This window comes from Mobula birostris, chromosome 8 (genome assembly GCF_030028105.1).
Source record: "Mobula birostris isolate sMobBir1 chromosome 8, sMobBir1.hap1, whole genome shotgun sequence".
Taxonomy (NCBI): Eukaryota; Metazoa; Chordata; class Chondrichthyes; order Myliobatiformes; family Myliobatidae; genus Mobula; species Mobula birostris.
In genome coordinates, this window is record NC_092377.1 from 125440918 (window position 1) to 125458830 (window position 17913).

At 44.1% G+C, this 17913-nt stretch overlaps 1 protein-coding gene across 2 annotated transcripts in view; it reads left to right on the top strand.

The window, feature by feature from the left end:
- The window catches only part of LOC140201664 (myelin-associated glycoprotein-like), a 38816-nt gene extending 21180 nt beyond the window's left edge, over positions 1-17636 (top strand). Inside the window, exons 6-12 of one of the 2 annotated variants that reach the window (XR_011886924.1) lie at positions 444-725; positions 4901-5179; positions 7263-7544; positions 8336-8626; positions 11282-11399; positions 14304-14544; positions 14861-14934. Coding sequence is in view for 1 of the 2 variants with exons in the window: in XM_072266126.1 (XP_072122227.1) it covers positions 444-725; positions 4901-5179; positions 7263-7544; positions 8336-8626; positions 11282-11399; positions 14861-14942; positions 15713-15889 (1511 nt within the window). In the remaining variant the exon portion in view is untranslated. Of the gene's footprint in view, positions 1-443; positions 726-4900; positions 5180-7262; positions 7545-8335; positions 8627-11281; positions 11400-14303; positions 14545-14860; positions 14943-15712 lie in introns of those variants that run through there. The other variant, XM_072266126.1, reaches the window with a different exon arrangement.
- The last annotated feature ends 277 nt before the right edge of the window (positions 17637-17913 follow it).

A 17913-nucleotide genomic window follows, 5' to 3' on the forward strand; every position in this document is an offset into this window, starting at 1 on the left:
ATCTTTTACCTAGGGTTGTAATGTTCAATATTGGAGGCCATGCGTCGAAGGCAGGAAGGCGTAAATGCAATGAAGGTTCACAGGACAAGTTTCCTTTTTATACAGCGAGTTGAAGGAGCCCGCAATGTTCTGTCGGGGGCGTGGTGAAAATAGAGGTGTTTCAAAGGCAGTAAGCTAGGCATATGAATATGCAGGGATTTGAGGGATATGGACATTTTGTAAGCAGAATAGGTTAGCTTAGTTAGCGATATTGTTTCTAGAATAATTCTCTCACTATAACATCATGAGCCACAGGGGCTGTTCCTGAGCTGTACTCTTCCACATTCTATGTACATTGGAACGCATTGCAAAGATGGAGTGGAATTGATTGTAGAAATCATTCAGGTGGAATCTTGTTCTACACTGTGTGTTCTCATACATAACTCTTTATTTGTCTTTATTAGATGCCCCACAGAATCTCACAATCATTTCTCCCAACAACATGAACAATTCCCGGGTGAATATGAAGGAAGGCTTTCCTACATCGATCCTCTGCTCTGTCCAGAGTTTCCCAGTATCTAATCTAACGTGGAGACATCACGGTGTCATGCTGAACATAACAAGTTCCAGCAGCGAACTATGGCTGGACTTTCCTCAGGTGACACCCCAGCAGGCTGGAGTCTATGAGTGTGTGGCAGAGAATGAACACGGGACAGCGGAGAGAGCCATCACCCTCACTGTGGAGTGTAAGTGGATGCATTGCTACATCCCTAAGTACAAATGCAAAGTCAGTGGACTTTTTATCCTTTGATACACAGACACAATCAGTGGCCACTTTATTAAGTATCTGTACGCCTGCTCGTTAATACAAATATCTAATCAGCGAATCATGTGTCAGCAACTCAATGCATAAAAGCATGCAGACATGGTTAAGGGATTCTGTTGTTGTTCAGAGCAAATTTTGGAATGGAGAAGAAATTTGTTCGAAGTGACTTTAACCGTTGTCTGCAGGCATACTCAGGAATCCATAGAACAGTAACTGTTAACTGTAAACAAACTGTGCAAATGCAGACAGAAATAACACTTACTAAATAATGAGCCTGAAATAACAGTATCCAGAGTCCTTAAATGAGTGTAGCTATCCCTTCTTGTTCAAGATCCTGATGATTTCGGGATCTGCTAATCTTCTGGAATTTTCACGCACAATAGTCTTTAGAGTTTACAGAGAATGGTGTGAAAAACAAACAGAAAAAAATCCATTGAGTGGTAGTTCTGTGGGCGAGAACACTTTGTTAATGAGAGCACAAGGAAATCTGCAGATGCTGAAAATTCAAGCAACACACAAAAAATGCTGGTGGAACGCAGCAGGCTAGACAGCACCCACAGGAAGAAGCACACTCAACGTTTCGGGCCAAAACCTTTCATCAGGACTAACTGGAAGAAGAGATGGTAATAGATTTGAAAGTGGGAGGGGGAAGAGAGAGCCAAAATGATAGGAGAAGATATGAAGGGGAGAGATAAAGCTCAGAGCTGGAAAGTTGATTGGCAAAAGGGATAGAAGGCTGGAGATGGGAGAGGATCATGGGACGGGAGGCCAAGGGAGAAAGAAAGGGGGAGAGGAGCACCAGAGGAAAATGGAGAGCAGGCAAGGAGTTATTGTGAGAGGGACAGAGAGAGAGAAAAAGGTGGTGGTGGGGGGGGGGGGGAATATAAATAAATAAATAAATATGGGATGGGGTAAGAAGGGGAGGATCGGCATTAATGCAAGTTAGAGAAGTAACCCACCCTGCTCTCATGACTATACCCCTCCCCCACACGAAACCACCATGGTGGGCTTCACGGTTGAATAGATGAGAAGACAGCTGAAACATCTCAACCCAACCAAGGCTGCAGGACCGGATGGTGTCAGTACCAGGGTGCTCAAAGCCTGAGCCCCTCAGCTATGTGGAGTACTTCGCCATGTATTCAACCTGAGCCTGAGGCTCTGGAGGGTTCCTGTACTGTGGAAGATGTCCTGCCTCATCCCTGTGCCTAAGACGCCACGCCCTAGCGGCCTCAATGACTACAGACCGGTGGCATTGACCTCCCACATCATGAAGACCCTGGAGAGACTTGTTCTGGAGCTGCTCCGGCCTATGGTCAGGCCACACTTAGATCCCCTCCAGTTCACCTACCAGCCCCAACTAGGAGTTGAGAATGCTATCATCTACCTGCTGAACCGTGTCTACGCCCACCTGGACAAGCCAGCGAGCACTGTGAGGGTCATGTTTTTTGACTTCTCCAGTGCATTCAACACCATCCGCCCTGCTCTGCTGAGGGAGAAGCTGACAGCGATGCAGGTGGATGCTTCCCTGGTATCATGGATTCTTGATTACCTGACTGGCAGACCACAGTACGTGTGCTTGCAACACTGTGTGTCCGACAGAGTGATCAGCAGCACTGGGGCTCCACAGGGGACTGTCTTGTCTCCCTTTCTCTTCACCAGTTACACCTCAGACTTCAACTACTGCATAGAGTCTTGTCATTTTCAGAAGTTTTCTGATGACTCTGCCATAGTTGGATGCATCAGCAAGGGAGATCAGGTTGAGTACAGGGCTACGGTAGGAAACTTTGTCACATGGTGTGAGCAGAATTATCTGCAGCTTAATGTGAAAAAGACTAAGGACCTGGTGGTAGACCTGAGGAGAGCTAAGGTACCGATGACCCCTGTTTCCATCCAGGGGGTCAGTGTGGACATGGTGGAGGATTACAAATACCTGGGGATACGAATTGACAATAAACTGGACTGGTCAAAGAACACTGAGGCTGTCTACAAGAAGGGTCAGGGCTGTCTCTATTTCCTGAGGAGACTTAGGTCCTTTAACATCTGCCGGATGATGCTGAGTCTGTGGTGGCCAGTGCTATCATGTTTGCTGTTGTGTGCTGGGGCAGCAGGCTGAGGGTAGCAGACACCAACAGAATCAACAAACTCATTCGTAATGCCAGTGATATTGTGGGGATGGAACTGTACTCTCTCACAGTGGTGTCTGAAAAGAGGATGCTGTCTAAGGTGCATGCCATCTTGGTCAATGTCTCCCATCCACTACATAATGTACTGGGTGGGCACAGGAGTACATTCAGCCAGAGACTCATTCCTCCGAGATGCAGCACAGAGCGTCATAGGAAGTCATTCCTGCCTGTGGCCATCAAACTTTACAGCACCTTCCTTGGAGGGTGAGACACCTTGAACCAATAGGCTGGTCCTGGACTTATTTCATAGAACATAGAATAGTACAGCACAGTACAGGCCCTTTGGCCCACAATGTTGTGCCGACCCTCAAACCCTGCCTCCCATATAAGCCCCCACCTTAAATTCCTCCATATACCTGTCTAGTAGGGTCTCTTAAACTTCACTAGTGTATCTGCCTCCACCATTGACTCAGGCAGTGCATTCCACACACTAACCACTCTCTGAGTAAAAAATCTTCCTGTAATATCTCCCTTCAAATTCCCACCCCCTACCTGGGTTTTGAGCAATGAGGAAGGGTTAATTAACAATCTTGTCGTGAGAGGCCCCTTGGGTAAGAGTGACCATAATATGGTGGAATTCTTCATTAAGATGGAGAGTGACATAGTTAATTCAGAAACAAAGGTTCTGAACTTAAAGAGGGATAACTTTGAAGGTATGAGACGTGAATTAGCTAAGATAGACTGGCAAATGACTCTTAAAGGATTGACGGTGGATATGCAATGGCAAGCATTTAAAAATTGCATGGATGAACTACAACAATTGTTCATCCCAGTTTGGCAAAAGAATAAATCAAGGAAGGTAGTGCACCCGTGGCTGACAAGAGAAATTAGGGATAGTATCAATTCCAAAGAAGAAGCGTACAAATTAGCCAGAAAAAGTGGCTCACCTGAGGACTGGGAGAAATTCAGAGTTCAGCCGAGGAGGACAAAGGGCTTAATTAGGAAGGGGAAAAAAGATTATGAGAGAAAACTGGCAGGGAACATAAGAACTGACTGTAAAAGCTTTTATAGATATGTAAAAAGGAAAAGACTGGTAAAGACAAATGTAGGTCCCCTAAGACAGAAACAGGTGAATTGATTATGGGGAGCAAGGACATGGCAGACCAATTGAATAATTACTTTGGTTCTGTCTTCACTAAGGAGGACATAAATAATCTTCCAGAAATAGTAGGGGACAGAGGGTCCAGTGAGATGGAGGAACTGAGCGAAATACATGTTAGTAGGGAAGTGGTGTTAGGTAAATTGAAGGGATTAAAGGCAGATAAATCCCCAGGGACAGATGGTCTGCATCCCAGAGTGCTTAAGGAAGTAGCCCAAGAAATAGTGGATGCATTAGTGATAATTTTTCAAAACTCGTTAGATTCTGGACTAGTTCCTGAGGATTGGAGAGTGGATAATGTAACCCCTCTTTTTAAAAAAGGAGGGAGAGAGAAACCGAGGAATTATAGACCGGTTAGCCTAGCTAACCAAGCTCTCAGTTCATCACCTTTGTTCCTGATGCTTCTTGCATTGAGGTACACACACTTTAGCCCTTCTACCTTACTGTCTTAACACCATTTATTCTGCTTCTCTTTCCTCAAAGACTCTCTGTATGTCAGATCTGGCTTTACTCCATGCACTTCTTTCACTGCTGTATCGCTGTGGGTCCCATCCCCCTCGCAAATTAGTTTAAACCCTCCTGAACCATGCTAGCAAACCTACCTGTTTCTATTGTTTTTATTGTTTCTAGAATAATTCTCTCACTATAACATCATGAACCACAGGGGCTGTTCCTGAGCTGTACTCTTCCACATTCTATGTACATTGGAACGCATTGCAAAAATGGAGTGGAATTGATTGCAGAAATTATTCAGGTGGAATCTTGTTCTACACCATGTGCTCTCATACTTAACTCTTTATTTGTCTTTATTAGATGCCCCACAGAATCTCTCAATCACTTCTCCCAACAACATGAACAATTCCCGGGTGAATATGAAGGAAGGGGTTCATACATCGATCCTCTGCTCTGTCCAGAGTTTCCCAGTGTCTAATCTAACATGGAGACATCTCGGTGTCACACTGAATACAAGTTCCAGAAATGAACTATGGCTGGAGTTTCCTCAGGTGACACCCCAGCAGGCTGGAGTCTATGAGTGTGTGGCGGAGAATGAACACGGGACAGCGGAGAGGGCCATCACCCTCACTGTCGAGTGTAAGTGGATGCATTGCAACATTTCCAAGTACAAACTCAAGGTCAGCGGACTATTTATCTTACGATAAACGATGCACGCTCAGTGGCCACTTTATTTAGTACCTCTACACCTACTCGTTAATGCAAATATCTAATCAGTGAATCGTGATGGTAACTCAATGCATAAAAGCATGCAGACGTGGTTAAGAGATTCCATTGTTGTTCAGACCAATTATTGGAATTGGGAAGAAATACAATCAAAGTGACTTTAACCATGGAGTGATTGTTGGTGTCAGACAGGGTGGTTTTAGTACAAAGTCAAAGGTGAGATTTATTATCAGAGTACATACGTGTCACCGCATACAACCATGATATTCTTTCTCCGCAGGCAGACTTAGGAAATCTATGGAGCAGTACCTGTAAACTGTAAACATCAGGAGCTGCTATCTGTAAACAAACTGTGCAAATGCAGACATTAATAACTCTTAGTAAATAATGAGCATGAAATAACAGTATACAGAGTCCTTAAATGACTGTAAATATCTTCTTTTGTTCAAGAGCCTAATGATTTCAGAAATTGCTGATCTCTGGAGTTTGCACACACAATAATCTTTAGAGTTTACAGAGATGGTGTGAAAAACAAACAGAAAACAATTCACTGAGTAGCAGTTCTGCAGGTGAAAACACTTTCTTAATGAGAGAGGTCAGACTGGTTCAATCTGACATGAAGGGGACAGTAACTCAAACAATCACACATTACAGCAGTGATATGCAGTAGAACTCTGTCTGACCTTCTGGGCTCAGCTTAGATGCTCATAGAATATCAGTTGCCACAAACACCAGACACGGGACCCTGGTGATGTTGCTCTGCCCTTTCCAGAGACTTTCAGCACCTCCCCGTGTAACCCATCTCTCCCCACTTTACCTAACACGGGGCTGAGCAAGGCTGACCAACAGGAGGAATGAACTGACCCTGATATCCCGCAAACCCAAACTCCCTCACCCCACCCACACCTACCACAGAACAGCTGAGTTTATGATGAGTAGCTGTTCAGAAGCTTCCAACAGATTGGAGAAGTTGTGAGGATGGGAGAAGTTCCTTGTTGTGGACATGAGCCCAGCGTCCCAGCTTGTGGGCCCATTTAATTTGCCGTATGCTAAATTGGGATTGCTGTAGATAATGAAAAAGGTTTCCAAAAGATTATGTGGGACATAGATCAGATGCAGACTGGGGCAGAGAAGTGGCAGATGGAGATCAATTGAGGCAAATGTGAGGTGTTGCAGTTTGGAAGATCAGGTGTAAAGCTACAGGAACTTTTAATGGCAGGACCCTTAACAATGTTGATGATCAGAAGAATCTGGAGATGTGCGTTCATAGCTGCCAACAGTTTGATAGGGTGGTAAAGGAAGTGTGAGGCATGTTTTCCTTTATGAGTTCCAGAGTTGTGAGTTTAAGTTAGAACTGAAGAAAGTTTTGGTTAGACCCCATGTGAGGTATTGCATTCAGTTCTGTTCACCGCATTATAGGAAGGGTGTAGAAGCTTTGGAGAGGGTGAAGAAGAGGATGCTGTCTGGATGACAGAGCATGAGCAATAAGGAAAATTTGGACATATAGATTGTTTTCTCCAGAGGGCAAAAATAGACGGTCGGTATCTTTTATCTTGGGTTGTAATGTTCAATATTGGAGGCCATGCAATGAAGGCAAGAAGGCGTAAATGCAAAGAAGATTCACAGGACAAGTTTTTTTTACACAGCGATCTGAGAGAGCCTGTAATATTCTGTCAGGGGTGGTGGTGAAGGTAGAGGTATTTCAAAGGCGCTACGATGGGCATATGAATGTGCAGGGAATGGAGGGATATGGACATTTTGTAGGCAGAATAGGTTAGCTTAGTTAGGGATTTGGTTTCTAGAATAATTCTCTCACCATAACATTATGAGTCGCAAGGGCCATTCCTGAGCTGTACTTTTCCACATTCTATGTATATTGGAACACATTGCAAAAGTGGAATGGAATTGATCGCAGAAGCCATTCAGCTGATTGACACGTGGAATCTTGTTCTACACTGTGTGTTCTCATACTTAACTCTTTATTTGTCTTTATTAGATGCCCCACAGAATCTCTCAATCACTTCTCCCAAAAACGTGAACAATTCCTGGGTGAATATGATTGAGGGGATTTCTACATTGATCCTCTGCTCGGTCCAGAGTTTTCCAGTGTCTAATCTAACATGGAGACATCACGGTGTCATACTGAACACAACAAGTTCCAGCAACGAACTGTGGCTGGAGTTTCCTCCGGTGACACCCCAGCATGCCGGAGACTATCAGTGTGTGGCAGAGAATGAACACGGGACAGCGGAGAGGGCCATCACCCTCAGTGTGGAGTGTAAGTGGATGCATTGCTACATCTTTGAGTAGAAATACAAAGTCAGTGGACTATTTGTCCTTTGCTACACAATGCACACTAAGTGGCCACTTTATTAAGTACCTGTACATCTGTTCGTTAATGCAAATTCTAATCAACGAATCATGTATCAGGAACTCAATGCATAAAAGCATGCAGATGTGGTGAGATTCCATTGTTGTTCAGACCAAGTATTGGAATGGGGAAGAAATACGATCAAAGTGATTTTAACCATTCTCTGCAGGCATACTAAGGAAATCCATAGAACAGTAACTGTTAACTGTGAAGAAACTGTGAAAATGCAGATATAAATAACTCTTAATAAATAACTAGCATGAAGTATCAGTATACAGAGTCCTTAAATAAGGGCCTGATGATTTCAGGATCTGCAAATCTTCTGGAATTTTCATGCACAGTACTCTTTAGAGTTTACAGAGAATGGTGTGAAGAACAAACAGAAAAAAAATCCATTGAGTGGCAGTTCTGTGGGCAAAAGCTCTTTGTTAATGAGAGAGGTCAGAGGACAATAGCCAGACTGGTTCAATCTGACAGGAAGGTAACAGTAACTCAAGCAATCACACGTTACAACAGTGATACGCAGTTGAGCATCTCTGAATGTGGAGGAAGGAGATCCAATGCATCAAAATGGAGACAGCCTGAGTTTACAGAGAATGGAAAGGGGTGTCCAACAGAGGACAGCAAAGACTTCAAAATAACACTGTACCATTACAATACAGCAGTGCTACCAACATCTCCTGCCTGTTTCTTCCCAGATAAGCCTGAGATTTCTCCGGATTCAGGATGCACTCGGACCTCCGAGGTCATCTCATGTGTGTGTGCAGCCAGATCGAACCCTCCTGGAGAGCTCACCTGGCATCTCCCCCTCGCCAACCTCAGTGGGAACCAGACGCACGGTCGTTTCCAGACGTGGCAGGTGGAAGATGGGCAACTGGTGGCTGGCTCGCTGACCTTGGGTGTCGAGGGAGAGGAGGATGTGACCGCCTTCTGTACCATCCGAAACCAGCATGGAGAGGTCATGTTCACAGTGTGCCTGTGGATGAAAGGTGAGGATATCAATGAGGAATATTCCCCATTCAGTAGCGTGCAGCCCTAACCTCAGCAATTCCCTCCATCCTCCACTTGAGCTCCACCTGAGCAAAATCTGTCTTCCCTTCCGGCGAGTTGGGAGAGATCGCACGGCCAGAGGGGAGTTTATTCCAGCATCCCAATCCCACTAATGGTCATCGTTGCATTGCTAGTTATGGAATCTTGCTGTGTACAGACTGCTGCCCTGCTTCCCTTGGGACCAGGTCACAAGCTGAGGAACATATTGGGATGGTGAGATGGGAATCACACTCTCCACTGTCCTTTAAGACCCTACTGCGTTTTTTCAAGGATTTAGGTTTTTCCCTCAATGTGCGAAGGACAAAGCCCAAGTAAAATCAGGAAAGAACACATGGGACCAGATGACAACCATACATTACAAGCTGAGGAACACATTGGAATGGTGAAATGTACCAGTGAGATGGGATTCGCACTCTCCACTCTCCTTTAAGACCCCACTGCTCTTATCCAAGGATTTAGTCATTTCCCACAATGTGCTGAGGACAAAGCCCAAGTCAGGTCCAGAAGGAACACATAGATCTCTCTCTCCAACAAAATGAAAAGCCAAATGTCCTGGATTTTACATTAGAATCAGAATAAGGTCCAATATCACTGGCACATGCTCTCAAATGATTGTTTTGTTGCAGGACTACATGGCAATATTCAGTACAATATCTATAAATTACAATAAGAAATAAATATACAGTGCCTAGAAAAAGTATTCACCCCCTTGGAACTTTTCATGTTTTATTGTTTTACAACATTAAATCACAGTAGATTTAACTTGGCTTTTTTTTGACACTAATCAACGGAAAAAGACTCTTTCATGTCAAAATGAAAATGGATCTCTACAAAGTGATCTAAATTAATTACAAATATAAAACACAAAATATGTGATAGCATAAGTATTCACCCCCTTCAAGTCAGTACTTAGAGAAGATGCACCTTTGGCAGCAATTACAGCCTTGAGTCTGTATGGATCCATCTCTTTCAGTTTTGCACATCCGGACACTGCAATTTGTCCCTATCTTCCTTACAAAACTGCTCACCCTCTGTCAGACTTCATGGGGATCACAATTGTACCGCCTTCTTCCAGGCCAAATACAACTTCTCAATTGGATTGAGGTCTATACTGTGACTTGGCCACTAAAGCACTTGAACATTGTTGTTTTTAAGCCAGTCCTGTGTAACTTTGGTTTTATGCTTGGGGTCATTGTCTTGCTGGAAAACAAATTTTCTTCCCAGTCCCAGTTCTCTAGCAGACTGCATCAGGTTTTCTAACAGGATTTCCCTGTACTTTGCTGCATTCATTTTACCCTCTACCTTCCAAGCCTACCAGGGCCTGCTGCAGTGAAGCATCCCCACAGCATGATGCAGTCACCGCCATGTTTCACTGAAGGGATGGTGTGTTTTTGATGACGTGCAGTGTCTGGCTTAGGCTAAACATAACGTTAATTCTGATGGCCAAAATGTTCAATTTTGGTTCCATCAGACCCTAGAATCTTCTTCTACCTGACTTCAGAGTCTCCCACAGGCCTTCTAGCAAACTGTCACTGTGATTTCATGTGAGTTTCTTTTCAACAGTGGCCTTCTGATTGCCATTCTCCCATAAGCTGCAAGCGGTGAAGTACCCGGGCAACAGTTGTATGAGCAATCTCTCCTGTCTCAGCCACTGAAGCTTGTAACTCCTCCCGAGTTGTCACAGGTCTCTTGGTGGCCTCCCTCACTACTCTTTTTCTTTCATGGTTACTCACTTTTTGAAGACAGCCTGCTCCAGACAAATGTACAGCTGTGCCATATCCTTTCTATTTCTCGATGATTGACTTAACTGTTTTGCAAGGGGTAGTCAGTGACTTGGAAATTTTGTTGTATCCTACTCCTGACTTGTACTTTTCAATAACCTTTTCAGGGAGTTGCTTAGAGTACTCTTTTGACTTCATGGTGTAGTTTTTGCTAGCACCCTGACTCACAAGCAGTTGGACATTCCTAGTACAGATGTATTTTTACCACAATCAATTAAAGTACCTTGACCAAACATAGGTCTCCAAAAACACATCTCCATTTAACTAATTATGTGACTTCTAAAACCAATAGGCTGCACCAGTGATGGTTTGGTGTGCCATGTTAAAGAGGGGTGAATACTTATGCAATCAATTATTTTGTGTTTTGAATTTGCAATTAATTTAGATCACTTGGCAGAGATTTGTTTTCACTTTGACATGAAAGAGTCTTTTTTGACACTCATGAAAGTGTCAAAAAAGCCAAATTAAATCCACAGTGATTCAGTGTTGTAATACAATAAAACATTAATACTTTTTATAGGCACTATATATATTTATAGTAAGTAAATTAAATTAAATAAGTTGTGCAAAGAGAGAGCAAAGAAGTGGAAAGAATCGTGAGGCAGTGGCAGTGAGGATGAAGCTGTTCCTCACACATCAGTGTGTATCTTCAGGATCTTGTACTTCCTCCTTGATGGTAGCAATGAGAAGAAGGCACATCCTGAGTGATGCAGGTCTATAACGATGCTGTTTTGAGGCTTCAACTTTTGGAGATGATTTTGGTACTAAAGAAGCAGTTGAACATGATGGTTCTGAGTTTGCAACTTTCTGCAGATTTTTCCGATCCTGAGCAGTGGCTGGTCTCTGGTCTTTGGATCACAGTGTTAATCATGATCAATGTCGTTCTCTGTGTGCTACTGGCTGGATTCTTCATCTACAAGTACATCCCAAAGTAAGTCCAGATAAACGTTCAAGTTCAGTTCTATTGTCATTTCAATTGTATACATTTATACTGCCAAATGAAACAACATTCCCTGGACCCAGGACATACAACACAATGCATATAACACACACAACACATAAAGCAACATTACCACAAATAAATTGACAAATAAGTAAAATATACTCCATAACATTGACATCGATCATAAGGTGCATTTACGACACTTCATAAGTGATGAGATCTGGGTGGTGGCAGGGAGTTCAGTAGTGGGGATGAAGCTGTTTCCCATCCTAACAGTCCTTCTCATAATGCTACGGTTCCTTCTGCCTGATGGTGGGGGTTGGAGGGGGAAAAGATGGTCAAAGAAATTGTGGGATGGATGGGAGGGATCCTTGACGATCCTAAGGGTCCTGGTAAACATCTTGGATGGGTGGAAGAGATACCCCGATGATCATCTCAGCAGCCCTTGTAATCCTTTGTCGGGTCTTGTGATCAGATGCTTTTCAATTGCTGTACCAGACAGTGATGCAGCTGGACTGGATACTCTCGATGGAGCTCCTGTTAAAAATTGGTTAGAATAGAGAGAAAAGGTAGCCTCACACGGCTCAGTCTCTTTTGGTAATGGAGACATGCTGTGCTTTCTTGACTAAAGAGATGGTGTTGTGGGGCCAGGTGAAATTGTAGGTGGGGAGTGTTCAAATCCTACCCTCTGCTGTCTCCCTGGGGGTGACTGCTTGATCAGGTCTGCATCTGTTCCTGTCCCTGTCTCCTCTACTGACTAGCAGCCAACGAACATTCACATTCATTGTTACATCCTACATAGTGGTGGTATACAGTGCTTATAAAAAGTATTCACCCCTCCTTGGAAGTTTTCATTAAATTGTTTCATTTTCATTGTTTTACAACATTGAATCACAGTAGATATAATTTGGCCTTTTTTGACACTGATCAACAGAAAGACTTTTACGTGTCAAAGTGAAAACAGAACTCTAAGTGATCTAAATTAAATACAGATGTAAAACAAAAAATAAATTATTGCATAAGTATTCACTCCCTTCAAGTCAGTATTTAGTAGATGCACCTTTGGCAGCAATTATAGCCTTGAGTTTGTGTGGATAGGTTTCTTTCAGCTTTGCACATCTGGATACTGCAATTTTTCCCCATTCTTCTTCAAAAAACTGCTCAAGGTCTGTCAGATTGCGTGGGGATTGTGAGTGATCATCCCTTTTCTAGTCCAGCCACAAACTCTCAAGTGAATCGAGGTCTGGACTCTGACTTGGCCACTCCAGGACATTACACTTGTTGCTTTTAAGCCATTCCTATGTAGCTTAGGCTTTATGCTTGAGGTCATTGTCTTGCTGGAAAACAAACCTTCTCCCAAGTCCCAGTTCTCCTGGGAAATCAGGATTTCCCTGTATTTTGCTGCATTCATTTTACGCTCTACCTTCAGAAGCCTTGCAGGGCTTGCTGCAGTGAAGCATCCCCTCAGCAAGTCGCAGCCACCACCATGCTTCATGGTAGGGATGGTGCTTTCTGATGTGCAGTGCTTAGCTTATATCAAACATGCATTTAGTCTGTTTGATCATACCATAGAACCTTCTTCCAGCTGTCTCCCACATGTCTTCTGGCCAACTCTAGCTGGGATTTCAGGTGAGTTTTTCAATAGTAGCTTTCTCTTTGCCACTTTTCCATAAAGCTGTGACTGGTGAAGCACCCAGGCAACAGCTTTTGTATGCAGAATGGCTTCCAGCTTAGTCATTAAAGCTTGCAACTCCTCCTGAGTTTTCACAGGTCTCTTGGTGGCCTTCCTCACTAGTCCATTCTTGCACAGTCACTCAGTGTTTTGAGGATGGCCTGCTAAGGCAGATTTACAACTGTACCATAGCCTTTCCATTTCCTGATGATTAAATTGACTGTTCTCCAAAGGATATTCAGTGAAATGGAAATGTTCTTTTATCCATTTTCTTTTATCTCGTGCTTTTCAATAACATTGTCACAAAGTTGCATGGAGTGTTCTTTTGTCTTCATGGAGTAGTTTTTGCCAGGATACTGACTGACCAGCAGTTGGACCTTCCAGGTACAGGTGTGTTTTTACTACAATCAATTGAAATACCTTGACCGTACACAGGTTTTCAAAAGCAGATCTCCATATAACTAATTATGTGACTGCTGAAACTAACCGGCCACACCAGTGATGACTTGGTGATCATTTTAAAGGGTGGGGTGAATATTTATGCAATCATTTATTTTGTGTTTTATATTTGTAATTTTCTAGATATCTGTTTCCGCCTTGACACAAAAGTCCTTTTTTTATTGCTCAGTGTCAGGAAATACAAATTAAGTCCAAGTGATTCAATGTTGAAAAACAATAGAACATGAAAACTTCCAGGGGCAGGGTGAATACATTTTAGAAACACTGTATACTACAGTCAGATGAAACAGCTTGACCATACATAGGTCTCCAAAAACAGATCTCCACTTAACTAATTTATGTGACTTCTAAAACCAATAGGCTGGACCAGTCAAGATTTGGTGTGTCATATTACAGGAGGTGAATACTTATGCAATCAGTTATTTTGTGTTTTATATTTGTAATTAATTTAGATCACTTTGTAGATATCTGTTTTGCACCTTGACATGGAGGAGTCCTTTTCTGTTGCTCAATCAAAAAGACAAATTAAATCCACTGTGACTCAATGTTGTAAAACAATAAAACATGAAAACTTCTAAGCGGGTGAATAGTTTTACAGGCACTGTATATGCTTTGGCAATTAACATCAACACTACAGAAGAGACAAGACAAAATAATTTATTTAGAGACATAACACGGAACAGGCCCTTCAGTCCCAAACCCGAGCCGGTCACAGGACAATTTACAATGACCAATTAAACTACTGACTGGTACGTCTTTAGAATGTAGGAGGAAACTAGAGCACCTGAAGGAAATCCACGTGGTCACGGGGAGGACGTACACCGCGTCTGTATGTTATACATAACCTACATGATAAAATAAACCAACCTAAACAAAGAGAGCTCCAGATCCAAAAGCACAATGAGGGAGACTGGGAATTCCCTGTCTGGTCCTTGTCATCCCGTGGTCACACAGCGCTTGGGTGGTCACACCTTGATCAGTGGCCAGTTGTCAGCACCTCAGGTGAGCATCCAAATGAACAAGTAAACTATTAAACTTTCAGATATATTTTTTCTATCTGTCGCTCATGAGGGGAGGAGGGTTAAGGGAGGTGATGGGAAAGGGGAAGGAGGGAGGAGGAGGGTTGGAAGAAGGGAAGGGAGGGGGTGGGGAAAGAGGGGAGAAGGAAGGAGGAGGAGGTACAGAGTGGTGCCACTCCACAGCCTCAGTGGACGATGTTGTATCAAATGGTCTGGATGTCACAGTGAGGTGGGATCGGGGAGTGGATTTGGCTGACACTAATGTTCTGTAACCCTGGGCCAACCTTCTGCTGTTCCAGACGGGATAGACGGACCAAGGAGACGGCGTTGGAGATCCTGGACACCACCGTCAGCTCCAGTGCAAGCTTGACCACACCTCAGGTACAGGTCACAGCTCAGTCCAGTAAAGGTCAGGACACTGGGAGCACAGTGCAGCGGGAAGGACATTGAGGGGGGAATGTCACACCATGGAGCGATGCTCACAGACTACCACGGGTTTGAGTTTAGGTGCATGGGTGAGTGAGTGAGTGTGAGGGAGGGAGCAAAAGTGAAGGAGGGTGAGAGAGAGATGGAGGGAGCAGAAGGGAGAGAGAGAGATAGACAGAGGTGGAAAGAGAGAAAGAGGAACAAGAGAGTGAATGAATAAAATAGACAAAGATGAGATACTCGCAGAGAACTGGGAGGTGAGAGAGTAACTGAAAGAGAAGAGATGAGGGAGGGGAGGGGGAAAGAACAAGAGGACTGTGTCCACAACAGGGCTCTGGCCTGTTATTCACTAGTCAGTGTTCACAGCGTTTACATATCATCGTCCTCAGTGTTCAAAGTTCAAAGTAGATTTATTATCAAAGTACATATATGTCACCACCTTCTATCCTGAGATTCATTTTCTTGTGGGCATTCATAATAAAAACTAAGGAAAAATACTATCAGTTAAAACTCCACACATCATTGATGCAAACAGCTAATGTGCAAAAGACAACAATCTGCAAATAAACAGTAAAAATAAACACATTAGAACCAAATATTGAGAACCTGAGTTGTGGAGTCCTTGGGAGTAAATCCAGAGGTTGTGGAATTATTTTAGTGATTGGGTGTGAACAGTTCAATGGTGTTTGATGAAGAATTGAGATTTGCTCTTATTTCTGCCCCAGGACGCGGAGAGGCAGAGGAAGAGACAGATCCCACCAATAAAGTCTGTTGGAGAGGAAGAGGAGTGCGGCCCGGTGTACGCCAACCTGCGGGAACTGCCCGGCGGTGGAGGCCCTGTTCGCAGGGGGGAGACAGTCACATACGTAGAGCTGCACTTCCAGTCAATCGGGCCAGCATGAGGGGTCGCGGCGCTGGTATGTGGAGGGGGTGGGGGAGGTTGGGGTAGAGAGCCTTCTATTTCTCCAGGAGATGTCCAATGATGTAGGGAATATTGCAGCTAACTACATGGCAGAATCTCGCAGAGCACTGGGTCGCACAGACCCAGGTTGCCAACTACTTTCTAATCATGTGCATTCATATCAAGGGAAACTGGAGACTCGCTGATTCAGACATAAAATCGCATTGCTTCTATTCGAGGTGGGGGGAGGGTGCAGGGTGCGGAATGAAGAGATAGAATCACTCAAGGAATGCCATTCGAGAATGGGGGGAGCTATTGAGTGGGGAGTACAGAGGGATGGATGGTGAAGAGGCTACGCCATGTGGTGGAAAGGGTGGGGAGGAGGGAGCACTGCCTTGTAGGCGGGGAGTTAAGGAGTTTTGAAGGAATCTCTGACAGTGCATCGCTGTTGGGAAGAAGGACCTTGGTTCCCATCAGCTGAGGGCTGAGGGGCCATGGCCAGTATTCATCGGTCTACTTAGTGACGATATGGGTCACCCTTGCTACTGTGGACTGACTACCGCGTTTCCCACATGACGTCAATACGCGGACTTCAAGACATCTGAGTCCTAGGGGGTGAGAGGTGTTGTGGGGATAAAAAATAACGGCTGTCCCAGAGGCCGGCTGGGTCCCCCCACCAGGTTACCTCCTCATGTTGGAGTCACAGACAAAGGCAGAATAAATGGGTCTGTGAGGAGGACAGAGACCATTTGGGGGTGCGGAGTGGGTGTAACGTACAGAGATGTGACTGGGCCCAGACTCTGCAGCTGCAATATCATATTGGGACAAATGTCTTCACTGCGCTCAGATTGCTGATGGTTACAACACAGGTACGCTGGGCATGTGGAAGGTAAGCACTGCATTGGCCTTAATTGTATGGGGATCCAAGTTCAAGGGCAGAGATATCTTGCCAAAATCATACCCGGTCCTGAAACATTGACCTGATTCTCCTTGCACAGAAGGTGCCTGCACAGTTGGAATATTGCAGCCAGCTCTGGGCTCCCTGTGAAGGGGAGTCTACCCGCGAGGTGGTGGGAACTCAGACACTGCCTGTGTTCAGTGACAGTACTGATTGGTTGGATATTAATGGATTTGACGGTCATGGGGTTAGGGGAGGGAAGTGACGATCAGGTCAATAATCAGTCATATTTATTGAATAGTGGAACAGAGATTGTCCTATCCTAATTTTGCAGGTTATGTGGTCTTCTGCAACTGTAGCTCACCCACATCAAGTTTCGACCTGTTGCATGCACAGAGATGTTGTTCTGCACACCACTGTTGTAACTCATGGTTATTTGAGCTAATGTTGTCTTCCTGTCAGCTTAAGCAGTCTGGCCATTGTTCTCTGAGTCTCTCAGTAACAAGGCATTGTCCCTCACAAGATTGCAGCTCACCAGTTTTTATTTTTTGTTTGTTTTTACACCACACGCTGTAAATTCTAGAGGCCGTTGTACATGAAAATCCCAGGAGTTCAGCAGTTTCTGAGAAACTCAAACCACCCTGTCTGGCACCAACAATTATTCGACAATCAGTCACTTAGATCACATTTCTTCACCACTCCGATGTTTGGTGTGAAACCCTTGACCATGTATGCATGCTTTTAAGCATTAAATTGCTGCCAGATGATTGGATGTCCCTAATAAAGTAATCGCTGAGTGCATGTTCCATGGCGGATTTGTCTAATGTTACATTTATTAAGAGTGGGATTAAAGGTCTATCAGTTTTATATCTCTGAACTGTTTGCTTCTATTGGATTTCCTTCTTCTCCTTGATAATTCAGCTCCTTGTGTCCATGTTTCTAATGTCAACATGTCCGGCTGCCTGTCCACATTCCTGCCTGGGATAACTTCTGTTGAAATGTGCTCAGTGAAGCAGAGCACATGCTTCAGTCCAACGACTATGCATTTTCTCTCTCAGCCACAGCAGATCCAATTTATGTAGTGCTTTGGGCACAGTGTGATGCTATTAAAGCCAAAATCCAGGTCA